Genomic DNA, 15,975 nt, shown 5'->3' with positions numbered 1-15,975 from the left:
CCCAACAAGGTTCGTTTTTACATAAATACAAAGTCACAAATACACACGTGTACACAAATAAACTTTACACACGCAGTCACACACACACACACACACACACACACACACATTATAGGCACAGTCACACTTCACCAACGCACATACACATACAAACATTATATACACAGTCACACGCACACACACGCAGCACCCAGACCCAAAGCGCCCTAGTGCGCATGTCGTCTTTCACAAGTCCATGGCATGAGCGGTGAGTTAAGTGCTTGTAGGAGACTCCACATACAAGATGTTTCTCATTTAGATCAGCGTTGCTGTTGCCATGCCGTGGCAGGAGTGGGCGCTGCTGTTGCCATGTCGTGGCAGCAGTGGGGGGTTTTGTTAACAACAAAGAAAACGTTTAAATAGAAAAGCCCCCACTTTTACCGCTGCAGCAGCACTGCAAAAGTAAAGGAGTAACATCGGTACACCACGTATGCACCGAAGCCATTTTCTTTTTTTACCATTCATTAAACAGCTTGAATTGGATTTCCTTACATCATTAGACAGTGGAAAAGGTAAAACATGACTATACAGTAAGCATGGCTAGTGCACCGCGAGTCTCCTGCTTCATCAGAGTCTCCTATCGGAGTCTTCTATCGGAGTCTTCTCCAGCTTGGCCTCTTCGGGTCAGTGTGAGTCTTTATGCAAAACGCCCCGGGACGTCTCATATCGTTATCTATATCAACAGACATTTCCTGCATCTCCGTCTCTGTCCGCTTCACACACCATCTTCACTACACTTCCTCAAAACAGTCCTTTGGCCTTCTTCAAGTTCACTTGCTTCCACCCTGGTAGACCTTCGTATTCCTCTCTCTTCATTTCCAATGCTTTCTGCAAGACGGAAAAGAGAGTCATACACTTAGTTACTCGGTAAGGAAACGAGACAGGAGAGTGAACTGAAACGAGACAGGGGATTCAACTGAACAAAACAGGAGATTGAACTGAAAGGAGACAGGAGATTGAACTGAAAGGAGACAGGAGGTTTAACTGAAACGAAACAGGAGATTTAACTGAAACGAGACAGGAGATTTAACTGAAATGAGACAGGAGATTTAACTGAAACGAGACAGGACATTTAACTGAAACAAGACAGGAGATTTAACTGAAATGAGACAGGAGATTTAACTGAAATGAGACAGGAGATTTAACTGAAATGAGACAGGAGATTTAACTGAAATGAGACAGGAGATTTAACTGAAATGAGACAGGAGATTTAACTGAAACGAGACAGGAGATTTAACTGAAACGAGACAGGAGATTTAACTGAAATGAGACAGGAGATTTAACTGAAACAAGTCAGGAGATTTAACTGAAACGAGACAGGAGATTTAACTGAAATGAGACAGGAGATTTAACTGAAACGAGACAGGAGATTTAACTGAAACGAGACAGGAGATTTAACTGAAACGAGACAGGAGATTTAACTGAAATGAGACAGGAGATTTAACTGAAACAAGTCAGGAGATTTAACTGAAACGAGACAGGAGATTTAACTGAAATGAGACAGGAGATTTAACTGTAACGAGACAGGAAATTTAACTGAAACAAGACAGGATATTTAACTGAACTGAGTCAGGAGATTTAACTGAAGCGAGTCAGGAGATTTAACTGAAACGAGACAGGATATTTAACTGAACCGAGTCAGGAGATTTAACTGAAACAAGACAGGAGATTTAACTGAACCGAGTCAGGAGATTTAACTGAAGCGAGTCAGGAGATTTAACTTAAACAAGTCAGGAGATTTAACTGAAACGAGACAGGATATTTAACTGCAATGAGACAGGAGATTTAACTGAAACGAGACAGGAGATTTAACTGCAACGAGACAGGATATTTAACTGCAACGAGAAAGGATATTTAACTGAAACGAGACAGGAGATTGAACTGAAACGAGACAGGAGATTTAACTGGGGTCTTGGCTGAATTCACAACACGTTCTCATTCAGAGGGCATCAAATTCAGCTGCTGTGTCACAACTCCACAGCGGCATATTCCGTCGTGAAAGCTACCTTTTTGTGTCATATTTGGATGCCCACGTTCCTCCAGCACAGACACCGGCTCTTCCTGGTTTCTTCCCCTTAGCCCTGCTCTGGCAAAGAGGCTCGGAGAGCCGAGGTCCAAGCACGGGCTCTTCATGGATATGCCCTGTTCGGGGAGCCAGCGCTACTTCCTGGTTACCGACCTCAGACCGGCGTGACCACTGACTCAGACTAACGTGTTGCGGGCGCCACGGCTCGAATGGCCGGTTAAGTTTAGGCAAGTGAAACAACTTGGTTGGGTTTAGGCAAGTAAAACAACTTGGTTGGGTTTAGGCAAGTGAAACAACTTGGTTGGGTTTAGGCAAGTAAAACAACTTGGTTGGGTTTAGGCAAGTAAAACAACTTGGTTGGGTTTAGGCAAGTAAAACAACTTGGTTGGGTTTAGGCAAGTAAAACAACGGTCTGCATGAGGCGACCTCCCGGCGGTCCTTCGCGGCATATTTCTGATGTAACAAAGTGGCGGAATTTGACGCCCTGGGAGGGAGAATGGTTGGAATCCCAAATAGTGTTTTCTGTGTGAACAGTCTTGGAAGCCATTAATCACCCACCACCGTAGCTGGAAAAGAAAAGGACCAAAATGACACAAAAAGAGCATCCTCCTGAATTGTAAAAGGATACTTCCTTACGTACTTGAACCGAATTGTGGTCAATCTTCCCTCACTGAGCAATTTTATCTTGATCGCCTGTTTGAAATGTGTCTAAATTGTTCTAGACGCCTCGGCTACAATGAGGCCGTATAGGGTTTAAACGTGACAGTTTAGTATGTATGTTAAAAATGAAGCATTATCTTATACATAATGGACTTCTCTGGAGCATATTTTTCCCACATTACAGCTGTTTATGCATTGTTTAAATAATGCGTTTACTGTTTGGTCTGAAACGGCACTGTACAAAAAAAAGATCCTGCTTATACGTATATGAGAGCTAAGACGTTTAAATCATAGCTCAGTGGTTTGTTAATTTGTGTAGCAACATCTCAGCAAAAAAAAACAAAAAAAAGGAAGTGAATCAGCAGTGCGTTAATCATGAGCAGTTATTGTGACATGAGAAGAAACAGGAAGTAGAGAAAAGACAAGTAATACAGTAGTCAAGGTTCCCACAGGTTCTTCACATCCTTTTATCCCATTTTCAAGTTTTTGTATGGGTTATAGAAAGTGCTTGAATTTAGGGTTTTCCTGCATAGAGAATTACGGGGGGGCCACCTCTGTTAAATTTCACTCCGCGAAGATTTGGCAAGTGTGTTGTAGTCGGTGGGTTTCTGTCATTTGCAATTGGAACTAACACAGCACAATTGAGAAGTGTTCACACATTCAAGCCTCTCTCTTTAATTGTCTGTGAGCTTCTGAAAGGTTCTCATCATAAAAATGATGTGTTGTAACAGTAATTAACCTTGGTCCATGTCATGTGTCAAACTATGCCATGTTGGGTCCCTGAATTTGGGGAACTGGGCCTTGAAAGTCGTTGAAAAGTCCTTGAATTTGATGTTGAAGAAAGTGTGAGAACCCTGAGTAGTGTGATGTAATCGAGGGTATGTGCCAACGCCTTCTCATTCCCATGTGGTCAAAAGTGGTGACTTTTGATATTGGCATATCAAAAGACTTTTGATATTGCCATATCAAAAGTGTCAAAACATTTGATTTAGGATGTCGGCTTTAGGTGAAGGTGAAAATAGTCAAGATGTAGATTATATGCAGCTGCAAGTGCGTTAATAACATTTAGTTATTCCAAATCGTCAAATACAGTACTGATAATCATTATCAGTCCTGGAAGGGGGGTTTCTCTCTCTGAGTTTTTAGTGGCCCCTATTACATCATTCATGTTATTATTCATGTTTCACAAGCCCTTGTTAGACCCACTGGCCTGGGTCTCTTGGGCGGTTGCCTTTGAGACCAGGCCCTCAGTTGGCTGGCGTTGGACCCTTCCTCCTTGTCGATGGACAGGAGGAGGCTTAACGTTATGGTTCTTGCCTTCCCCCTGATGGAGAGGATGGGGGTGTGAGTGGTTCCTGTTATGGTTGACTTGTGGCACTATAATCTTGCATGACGCCATTGTCATGTCATTGTCACGCCATTGTCATAATGCTGTTGTTGCAGCAGAGGGGTATCGTTCGGCACTCCGCCATTAGTAGGCAATAGGGGCCACTAGGCGGAGCTAGTGAGAAACATAATGATGGTTACATATTGTAACCTTAGTTACCTGGGGCCAGTTGCACCAAGTGGTCTTAACTATGCCTGGTCGTAACTCCTACGTCGGTCTTAGTTAAGACCAGTCTTTAGAGTGGATTTACACCTGTTGCACCAACAGGGCTTACGTCTGGTCTTAACTACGCTGGTCATAGCAATGCGCGTCCATGTGAATTGCCGGGGAATGCCCCCTGATTGGGCCAAAAATGTGCCTCGCGCCGTCACCCACTACTGTATGTGCGTCACTACACCCTCCCTCCTCCCACCCCCCTCCTCCTGTGGAAGCTCCGGGGGAAAATGGCGGCGATTAGTGCCAGGCAGTCTGAATGAAATTGAATGTAACGTTCCCAATTCTATGTATTAAATTCTAAAAAACAACCCTCAACATTTGGGAAAGCTAAGCCACACAACTAGTTCGTTATAATCGAACGTCATGCTTCGAAGGCGACTTTACGACGATGAGGACGGTGAGGACTTAATGACAGCAGGTCTCCGCTGATAGACTAACACAGAGATCTCACAGGCACAGGCACCTTACGCCTCCTCCTGACCAGGCGTAATATTTACGACCGGTCTTAGTGAGAAAAAGGCTTGCGCCCTGTCGGTGCAACCGGCGTAGCTGTTAGGTCGTAAAGTTACAACCAACTTAGCTTAAGACCAGTCGTAAAACCACTTGGTGCAACTGGCCCCTGATCATTAGTGGAGCCTAGTGGCCAGACACCTGCCACTGCAAAGTCGCTGACAGTGACTGGGATGATTTGGTGGCATCCTTCTATGCCCTCGGTCAGCGACCTCACCTTATTTTGCTGACGTGCAGGCAAATTCAGTGCGCAATTCCTCTACCAGAAGTGAATTAGGCAATAGGAGCCACTAGGCTCCACTAGTGATCATATAGCTAGGGTTACAATACGTAACCATCATTCTCATTGATGGTCTAAGGTTGTTGGGTGTTCTTTGATGTTTTTCTCAACTGTGTTAAAATGTGGGAGTGTGAAGCCTTTTGAGACGGTAACTGTAATGAAGTGCTATAGACGGTTTTAACTTAATATAAACATTCTAAATTGCCCCTAGCTCACTTCCTGTTGCAGTGTTTGCTAATACATTAGCTGACAGGAAATAAGCTAGGTTTCAAACTGTTCCCATAGCAACACAATTCCAGGAAAACAGTCTATACAAATACATTTGACTTGACCCAAATAATAGGACTGATCATCATTTTAGTCATAATCATGCAGACCCCCCCACCGCCCCCGCCCAAAACACCACCACACATGTGAGTAGGAGTGAACAGGAGTGAATGGGAGATTTTAATGGTGACGTGCGTGAGAGAAAGAAGGACAGGTTGCCAGTGTTTATTGATCACATGGAGTGACTCTCCTTACCTGAATCCACCTACAACTTAGTCTGCAAGGCGAGAGTTAGATGGAGTTAGGATGGACCGCTACGAATGAGGCGGTGTGGTAATACGTTACAGGTTATATGTGATCATATGTCTTAAGTTCAAGGAAAAATCCACCCTTTTCTCTTGTAATCTTATCAATCTGTGATGATGGATGCGTTCCAGGAGTTATTTTGTGATCAAGTGTTGCAATTGACTGTTTTGTTGAACGCACTTTCACTCAAGCTGCCTGAATCTTTCCTTCTTCTACGATGGGTTTCTCCCTGTATCATTGTTGAACATCTCTCAGTGCAAAATGGCGGCTCTAGAAAGCCCTCTTGTTTGAAATGCAAGACACATCATCAATGTCTGCTTTTTGAACAGTGTTAAAAGTATTTTAGGGTGGATTTTCCCTTTAAAGAATGAGAATGACCAACTGAATGAAATGATGATGCTGTTAGACAGAGAGCCCTACAAACACCAACAGACAACTGTCTGTTGGTGTTTGTTCGTGTTTGTTTGTGTTTGTTTGAGAATGTTTGATTGGTGTGCCATGGCCCTAAGGCTAAATCCTACTGTAAAAAAAAAAAGGGACAGAAAAAGAAAAAAGAAAAGGAAGCTAAATCAATATGTTGCTTGTACGTCAGAGACAGCCAATCATCACTGGAGACATGCAGCATCATTCTCCATGTTTTCTTGTTTGTTGAAGACAGAGGTAACAAAGAACCCGCCCACCCACCTATCATAGCTGTCACTCTCTCTACAGAGTGATCTCACCTCTCCCATCATAGCTGTCACTCTCTCTACAGAGTGATCTCACCTCTCCCATCATAGCTGTCACTCTCTCTACAGAGTGATCTCACCTCTCCCATCATAGCTGTCACTCTCTCTACAGAGTGATCTCACCTCTCCCATCATAGCTGTCACTCTCTCTACACTACAGAGTGAGCACACCTCTCCACATATTCCTGCTCTTCTTTCTGTAATTTGCTCTTATGAAGATTATATATATATATATATATATATATATATATATATATATATATATATATATATATATATATATATATATTTTTTTTTTTTTAAGATATTTTTTTTGGCCATTATTGATAGGATAGTACGTGCTAGACAGTGACAGGAAAGCAGGGAGGAGAGAGGGGAGGACATGCAGCAAAGGACCACAGGTCGGATTCGAACCTGGGTCGGCTGCGTGAAGGACAATGCCTTAAGCCATACATGGCTTTGCTCCCACTTACATTTTTAATGTATTAGCTCCATACGAGCCTAGCCGCTGCCTGCGCTCCTCCGGCCAAACCTTCTTAAAAGTTCCAAAAGCCCGCCTTATCACAAAAGGGGACCGGGCATTTGCGGTTCGTGCCCCGCAACTGTGGAACTCCCTTCCCGAGGCTATCAGGCTAGCAAACTCTGTAGTTTCTTTTAAATCTCTTCTTAAAACATACTTCTACAGGCAAGCTTTCTCTTAATTATGCTATCTCTTTGTTTTTATTTGTTTCTATCTGCATATTCTCATTGTTTTACTGTTGTTTTTATTGTCGTTTTAATTATGTAATTTTATCAGCATTATTTGATTGTTCCTTTTTGGTTTTATTATCGGGTATCTATTTTTATACTCCTCAGTATGTATAATCTCTTATCTTGTTGTGTGAAGCACTTTGTAACTTTGTTTTGAAAAGTGCTATACAAATAAAGATTACTTACTTACTACTTACTTACTTATAGTACGTGTTCTACCGGGTGAGCCACCGGGATACTCCGGGCTAGACGATTATTGTCAGAACACTATAACTCCTTACTATGCTTTGTTGTTGTCATCTAGCCCAATACAAGTGCTTTTTTTTGCTAATTGATGAATTGTATCTTTTGCTGTTGCACTCATTGTAAGCCACTCTTTATATAGAGCATCAGCCAAATGCCTAAAATGGACAGTCACAGTTAAAACATGACTAAGAGAACGATGAGCATGTCTCCTGCTGTGAAGAGCGTCTCCAACATTAATATGTGTATAGAAAACTGCTGCTAATTTCCAGCAGTGAGAAAGAAGCACTGGATTTAAAATAAAACTAATCTTAGTGGTATAAAATGAGTGTTCATTTGCCAACTAATGTGCTAATGTATTATCTCAAAGAAATTGCCCCTGAAAAGGACCAAAACCCCCTAAAAATAAAATCAATAGAGAAAAAGAAAAAACAAATGTTAATATCTGACCCTGGCTTCAACATTCCCAAAAAACACGCCTATAACTAAAACTCAAGCTTTGTACGTTGCCGTTTGTGCGTCTGTGTACTGACCTCAAAGTCGTTGTCGGAGAGGTAGATCTCCAGGCGGAGCGGGTCGACCCCCTCTGGGAGTGGTCGGGCCAGCAGCTGGGCCAGGGGGAAGGTGTTCTGACACAGCCGGGCCAACACGTCCTCCACCAGGATGATCTGGTTACACACCTCCGCCTCCTGCAGCCACACACACCACACAGCATGTGCTCAGTTGGATTGAGAGTGTGTCTCGATGACGGTTAGCTTTGTCGGTGTGTGTGAGAAAGTGTGTGGAAAAACACACTTTAAATTTGTCAATGTTTGTAACAAAATAAAACATAAAATAAGCTATACAAATCATAAAATATGAAAGAATTGTGGGGTTATAGCGACATAAAACATACAGCTGTACAACACTAGTAGACCGACTGGGAAGCATGGGAAAGACTATGGATTATTGACATGTATGGCTTTACTTCCAGTTGTTTCTTATAACGTGTGTGTGTGTGTGTGTGTGTGTGTGTGTGTGTGTGTGTGTGTGTGTGCGTGTGCGTGTGCGTGTGCGTGTGCGTGTGCGTGTGCGTGTGCGTGTGCGTGTGCGTGTGCGTGTGCGCGTGTGTGCGTGTGTGCGTGCGCGCGTGCGCGCGTGCATGTGTGTGTGTGTGTGTGTGGGCACGTGTGTGTGTGTTACTGACCCTCTCTGTGATCTCAGCAATGTCCTCTCGGTGCTCCCAGCTGGGGAACATGTTGGTGAAGGTGAGCGGCTCCAGACCGGCGTGGATCAGATACGACTTCTGAGGCTTCTTCTCATTCTTCTCTGCAGGAACAAATGAACAGGACCACTGTGAACTCAGGTTGAGAGCTACCCAGCAGAGTTTAGGTGATGCGCAGATGTATTCAAACTTCAGAAACCATAATTCTTAATATTAAATTCAATATTTTATTCACAATCCCCTAATATTCCCATAGAAATGATTAGTGGAGGATCAACAGTGACATCTGGTGGTCAAACTGTGAATATACATTGTGAAACTTAAAGCCCCCCTCCAGTGTAATTTTGTCATACATCTATTTAGGAAATAATTAATAAGAAAAAAACACAAAACTTGGTTTTCAAATACTCAAAATGCATCCTCTCACTGCCATTAGAGACCCTGGATGTTTCACATGCCTAGTACAGCTATGATCGGGTGTGCTGTTACTTGGTGAATCATTTGTACCTTTGCAGTACTGCAGCACGGTCTCCATCGCACACCTCCGGTCTGCGTCCCAGCGGATGCGAGCCGAGCCGGGACTCTCGCTGTCCTGAGGCCACCAGCCCTGCCACAGGTAGACCTCATGGAAGTTATCCACCAGGAACAGCGCTGTCACAGAGAGAGGCACGTCTCGTTAATACCATGCTCTTTAAATGTAAGATATCTGCCACTTGGAGATTTGTAACCTGCAAAACAACTGCTAACCTGGAAATCTGTCAATAGCTTACATAGTGTTTGTTGTTTGAGTGTGTGTGTGTGCGCGTGCGTGCCCAACTCTCACCCGGCTGTGATGCGTTGTAGAGGTCTTCCTGCAGGAAGGGCAGTGAGCTGATGAGATCTGGAGCTCTGGACGGGTGGAAGAACTCTGCAGCCACAAACTCTCCTGACGAGCTGCTCAGCTGGAAGAGCCGCGGCGTGAAGTTGAACTTTCCTGGGTCTGACAGGAGAACAAGTCAACATGTTGTTCCCCGTTCAGTATGCAGGCACTCCAGGCGGCCAGTCGCTAACGAGATTCATCATCCCTTCCAATTTTCATCAAAGTTTGAAAGTTTAATATTTATAGTGCCCCATAAGGTCAATTAGTGTAATTTAAAATTCCAAAATGCATTCCCTCCAGGTTTTGTCAGAGATATATCATGATTGAGTAAAAAAAAAGTTGACCTTTAATTATAGCGCCCACATTATGCCAATCAGTGTCATTTTTTTAAACACTGGAACACAGTTAATTTTTCTATTTGTTCACAAAATGAATACACATAAAAATACAAACACAAAACTCCTAGTTTCATCAAAATCAGACCAGTGATGTCTGAAATTATGTTTGATGATGGACAGATGAACACAGCCCAATCTATAGTCTCCATTATTTTAGAGTGCAGGGATGTATCAACAACTAAAGTAGCAACAGAAGTGCATAAGTATATAATGATATGTAGGCCTAATGGTAAGTGTGTCCCTCTCTGAGTAGGACGTGTTCCCTGTACCTTGTAGCATACAGTCGTAGGCCTTCCTGTCCTTCCTCCCCAGCGCCTCCCAGAAGCCCGGAGGCTCCGCCCCCTCATCACAATCGTGGATGGTCACCTTGCTGCTGCTGTGGAGCCCCGCCTCCAGAGGACACCTGAGAGAGAGAGGAGCGAGAGGGAAACAGAGGGCACGGCCTTTGATGTCTATGATGAAGTGATAGCCTGATATACTAAGTTGTCATGTCGTTACTCTCCATCTCCTTCTTCAGGCTGACATTGCCTCCACTCTAACTGATTTCCATGAGGGGGATTGCATTTCCCCTAACCAATCACTAGAGACCAACAACGTATTTGCCTGAATATAATCCAGTGGGGAGAATGCAAAAAACATCTCCCCCTTTGTAGCAGTAGATTCCCTTCAACTCAGTTTTGAACTTGCATGAGATTTTCCAATGTACTCAAAGAACCTCTTCCATTACAAATCCATGAAGTGAAGCTGAATGAGGCCACATGATAGCACATCCAATACATTAACTACACCTTGAGCCTGAAATCACTTTGAGCCACATCATGATCAAACCATGGCAAAGGCACATGATCTGAACCCAGATATGTCACCATGCAATCAATTCAGCCTGGCTCAGCATTTTAATAGCTACCCCATGACCAGGAGGACCCATGTTCAAGCCCCCATGACAACAAGCACGGTCAGTTTGATTTTCCTTTCTTGCATTGTATTGATGTATTGAATGACTTCCTGGAAAATATATGCTTTGGAATCAGAATGTGTGTTTTGGTCATTTGTGATTATTATTATCATTTTTATATTAAACCAATTTTAATAAACTAATTTAATGTAATTTTAATAATGAGAACTAGCAGGCTTTACAGAAGCTCACAGGCAAAAATTAAAATGTGTGAACACTTCAACTGTGCTGTGTTAAGTAAAAATATATATATATCAAAAGAACTTCAATTTATATTCTTGCACAAAATATATAAATTCAAGTACTTTCCCCGTGTCTATTTGTCTATTTTCAAAAATGTTCAAAAACGCCGCCCCCCTCTTATTTCAAGGACCCGTGGGAACTAATAAATGATTAGTATACTTGGAGCTTCTTTATCCAACAACAGTCCTTTATGAAAAGTGTCTCCACTCACTGCTCCTTGATCTTGAGAGCGGCCGTGCTCCCCACGCTGCGGGTGTGCAGCTGGGTCTTGCAGCCGTGCCACAGGTAGATGATGGCCTTGTTGATGTTGAGCAGGATCATGGAGGCTCTGGAGCGCAGGCTGCTGCAATGACACGCCACCTCCAGCAGGTGGCCCTCCACCGGCACCTCGCCCCGCACACAGTACAGACGCCACTCGCCTGGCACACACACACACACACACAGGCAGGCAGGCAGGCAGGGGTACATGGTCAATGGAAAAGCCATGGAGTGAATGGTTTCAAAAACACACACAACTGTTAACTGTGTTTGGATGTAAATTACTGCAGACGACTCATAGTTATAACAGTGACCTTTACTGTCATATCAGCAAAACTTTTATAAGTTATATATATTATATATATATTATATTTTTACTTTTTTATTTTTCAAATGATGAATAGCTTGTTTTGGTTTGAAACAAATGCAAATGCTTTTAAAATCTAAGGCCTTTTCAGAGTAATCCTAAACAACATGTAGCCTATACAGTCAGTCCATCTACAGTAGCATAAGGAATGGCAATGCATCTGTAACTAGTAGAAAAGAATTAGACTAATGTTCCAGCGTGCCCCTCCTTACTCTGTGTGTTCTCCTCCTCCTCCTCCCTCTTCCCAGCGTGGACGATCATCCCTCCACTGAAACACTGCAGGAAACATGGAGGCTCCTTCCCCTGCTGCACCTGGACCTGTTCAACCATAGAGACACAAAGGACCGGCTGTTGTTGATGGAAAATAACGAAACAAGTTCTGAAGCTTCAAACATGCTACTAGTCTTAATAAAACAATACTTCTTTGTTGAATGAAATAACACTTTGTGAATGCCACTTCCTCTCCTAAACACAAAAAGTTTTTGTACACATTTCAACATCTTCCAATGCTGTAAAATCTGTTTTTTTACATCAAAATTCAGTCCAGCAGGAATTTCTTTTTTCCTACTTAGCCGTTGATACTTAGGTTAAGAGTTTAGATGGAGCCTGGTGTAAATGAACATGAATCAAGCTGTGAATGTCTGTTTTACATCTATATCATTCAGGAGACCACACTGCCTCTCTGTGTAAATCCTCTTCCTCATCTCAACACTAAATCCTGATCTTAGCAGTGTGATAAACGGCTGTGCTACTGGTCGAGGAAATCAAAAGCATCTTCTTGATTTGAATAAAGGTTGTTGTTTTGATTTGACAGGTCCTTGTTTGGTTGTTGTTTTTAATTTGACAGGTCCTTGTTTGGTTGTGGTTTTAATTTGACAGGTCCTTGTTTGGTTGTTGTTTTTAATTTGACAGGTCCTTGTTTGGTTGTTGTTTTTAATTTGACAGGTCCTTGTTTGGTTGTGGTTTTAATTTGACTGGTCCTTGTTTGGTTGTTGGTTTTAATTTGACAGGTCCTTGTTTGGTTGTTGTTTTTAATTTGACAGGTCCTTGTTTGGTTGTTGGTTTTAATTTGACAGGTCCTTGTTTGGTTGTTGGTTTTAATTTGACAGGTCCTTGTTTGGTTGTTGTTTTTAATTTGACAGGTCCTTGTTTGGTTGTGGTTTTAATTTGACTGGTCCTTGTTTGGTTGTTGTTTTTAATTTGACAGGTCCTTGTTTGGTTGTGGTTTTAATTTGACTGGTCCTTGCTTGCTACAGTACCTGTGCCCCTCTCTCCTCGTCCAGCTCCACAGTCATCAGCGCTGACGTTCCTTTCTCGCTGACGGTGGAGTGTCGGCCCTGCCAGAAGAAGTAGCAGCATTTCTCCTTCCCGGGCCCAGCACTCCTCGCCTCGGGGTTCTGCCTGCGACCGACTGGGACACACACGCACACAGACACACACATGCACGCACGCGCGCACACACACACACACACACACACACACACACACACACACACACACACACACACACACACACACACACACACACACACACACACACACACACACACACAGGTCTGAATTGTTCAATTTGAATCATGTTAAAATGTGAACATTCTTAGCATGTATACAGTAGATACATACTAGTTTTGACTCATGTTAATGCCAATGGTTTGAGTAATTGTACATACTGTAGAAACTTGGGGCTTTGATCAAATCTTGGGGGTTTGACAAAACATGCCTATGACCCACTTCTCCATAAAAGAACAAAGAGGTGTTCAGTATGTCCATCCTGTGCATCTTGCCACTTAGTAAGAGTCTAATCACATTGAGACAAATACAGGAAAACTTGTATAGTGTATGTCTCTCCCTGTGATTGGCAACTTATCTGAATTGTCTACATGTCGCAAAAATGTTACTCAACTCCATGCATGATAAAGCATATAGTGAATAATTGTGGCTTTTGGCTTGGACTTAGTATTAGTTAAGACTGTTTTTACATTGAATTGCCCCTCAAAGCAGGGATGAATTACAGTGCAACTTGAGCCATGTTCTCTGAGATTTAAATAAAGGTTGAACTGGTCAGAATCCAGCGTGACTGACCTGTGGCGCTGACCATGTACTTCCACTTGACCACGTAGGCGTCTCCCTCGTGGAACTGGCCGATGCTCTGGCGCGGCAGGCGGCTGTAGTCGAACTCCAGGATGTGCCAGACGTCCACGGCCACCGTGCTGACCTCCAGGGTCCGCAGGCGGTCCTCGCCCCCCTCCACCGGCCCGTGGCCGCGGCCCACGTCCACGCCGTCCAGCAAGGTGGAGATGGACGACTGGAGGACGGGCAGCATCAGGGTGGCGTCGTACGGCCGGCACTCTCGCCCCGGGGCCTCCTGGGAGAGCAAACGTGTGACAGAAAGAAATGGTGGGCGTCCGGGTATAGTGCAGCGGTAGATTCCCTGCCTACCAACACGAGGGTCACAGGTTCGAGCCCCCATGTTACCTCCGGCTTGGTCTGGCGTCCATAAAGGTACAATTGGCTGTGTCTGCAGGTGGGAAGCCAGATTAAGGGTATGTGTGCTGGTCGCTGCACTAGCCTAGCGCCTCCTCTGGTCGGTCGGGGCGGCTGTTCGGGGGGGAGGAGAACTGGGGGAGAACAACGTGATAATAGCGTGATCCTCTCAAGCGCTACGTCCTGCAAGTGAAACGCCTCGCTGTGAAAAGAAGTGACTGGCGACTGCACATGCATCGGAGGAAGCATGTGCTAATCTTACATCTCTCCCCCGATCGACAGAGGGGGTGGAGCAACGACCGGCAGAGCAGGGGGAATTGGCCAATAAAACCTGGACATTTGATCCCCACTGGGGTTTGGGGTCTTTCACCAAAAAACATATTTTTGTTTTTGGAGCCTCAGTCTAAATAAACAGATGGTCTGCCTCCTTGTCTCTTGAATGAATCAGGCGTTGTGGACGTGATGCGTACTGTCTGTAACTTCAGCTCAGGGAGCGGCTCGCTGACGTTCTTTGGCGACGCCGCCTTCGTGTCGGTCCAGTCCAGGAACTTCTCCTTGAACAAGATGGTCTCGTTGTGCTCCGTCAGCCTGCCGAATATGGCCCAGTCAGGACGGCCCTGGCCCTTTCTGTGGAGAGATACACACACACACACACACACACACACACACACAGAAGGAAACACGCACAGAAAATTGAAAAAAGATATGTCAAAACAAAAGCTGTACACCAACCTAGGCTAAGCCCCCGTTCACACCATACGCCGAAGCAATGCTCAACCTAAGCTCAACCTACCCACAAGTTTCATTTAGGCATACTTGTTAATAGGCGAGGTCGTTCACACCACCCACGCGCGTGTCACGCTGAAGCCACGCTGAAGCCACACTCACGCCTTGCTCAAGCGATCTTTCAGGATCCAGTCCTATTTTCCTGCTCTGCTACGTTCGGTGTCCTGTGTGAACAAGGGCTAAGGCTTTGTTCACACCATAGGCAGAACTGAAGCTTGAGGCAGGCTCAAGCTGAACTGACGCTTAACCATTCACACCAGGAGCCGTCTCTTTTCCCCAGCGCCTTGAACCCGCCCACAACTCCCATTGAATTCATGCCTGTCAGCTTCAAGCTTCTCGCGTCACACCTGGAAAATAGGACTGAATCCTGAACGATCGCTTCAGCACGGCTTCAGTGTGGGGTGGCGTGCGGCTGGTGTGAACGCTCTCACCTGTTAACAAGGACGCCGAAATGAAATTGCGTGGCTTCAACGTGGCTTCAGCGTAGCTTTGGCGTATGGTGTGAACGGCCACTAAAGTTGGAGTGAGAACAAGTGTATTCATGTATTGTGTGTATGTGCAAAAGTTGTCAAACGTTTCGACACACCACATTTGTCTTTATTTTTACTATTTTACACGTTAGAATAATAGACATCAAAACTATGCATGAAAAGACACAAAATAACGTCACTATTTATATTTGTCTAAGAAACTCACTTCAAGCATTTTAAGCAGACGCCTTTAGATCAAAATGGCATGAAAAACATATTACATTCAATCAGGTGGGTCTGAACTTTTTTATTTTACTGTACTGTATACGCGTTTATTCATGTCTGATGGTGTGTGTGTGTGTGTGTGTTTGTGCGTGCGTGTGGGTGTGTGTGTGTTTGTGCGTGTGTGTGTGTGTGTGTGTGTGTGTGTGTGTGTGTGTGTGTGTGTGTGTCTGTGTGTGTCTGTGCATGCATGCATGAATGCGCCCTACCTAGGGATGAGTGTATTGCAGCCTCCGGGGTCGAGGGGGTTGATGTCG

General features: G+C 44.2%; 1 protein-coding gene across 1 annotated transcript in view; it reads right to left on the bottom strand.

Annotated features, from left to right (window-relative positions):
- Positions 1-307: 307 nt before the first annotated feature.
- Positions 308-15,975, bottom strand: part of LOC310792320 (supervillin-like) — a gene marked incomplete at its 5' end in the record, with an annotated part of 71,159 nt that continues 55,491 nt past the window's right edge. Inside the window, 12 exons of the mRNA XM_083654042.1 lie at positions 308-867; positions 7,946-8,101; positions 8,599-8,720; positions 9,124-9,267; positions 9,440-9,595; positions 10,143-10,276; positions 11,283-11,490; positions 11,909-12,014; positions 12,956-13,107; positions 13,779-14,061; positions 14,651-14,807; positions 15,928-15,975. The exon at positions 15,928-15,975 is cut by the window's right edge and continues 128 nt beyond it. Of these exons, the coding sequence (XP_083510168.1) occupies positions 781-867; positions 7,946-8,101; positions 8,599-8,720; positions 9,124-9,267; positions 9,440-9,595; positions 10,143-10,276; positions 11,283-11,490; positions 11,909-12,014; positions 12,956-13,107; positions 13,779-14,061; positions 14,651-14,807; positions 15,928-15,975 (1,753 nt within the window). The 3' untranslated portion in view covers positions 308-780. The remainder of the gene's footprint in view (positions 868-7,945; positions 8,102-8,598; positions 8,721-9,123; positions 9,268-9,439; positions 9,596-10,142; positions 10,277-11,282; positions 11,491-11,908; positions 12,015-12,955; positions 13,108-13,778; positions 14,062-14,650; positions 14,808-15,927) is intronic.

This window comes from Poromitra crassiceps (genome assembly GCF_964638095.1).
Source record: "Poromitra crassiceps genome assembly, chromosome: 17".
Classification (NCBI taxonomy): Eukaryota; Metazoa; Chordata; class Actinopteri; order Beryciformes; family Melamphaidae; genus Poromitra; species Poromitra crassiceps.
This window is presented reverse-complemented; position numbering and strand designations above follow the sequence as displayed.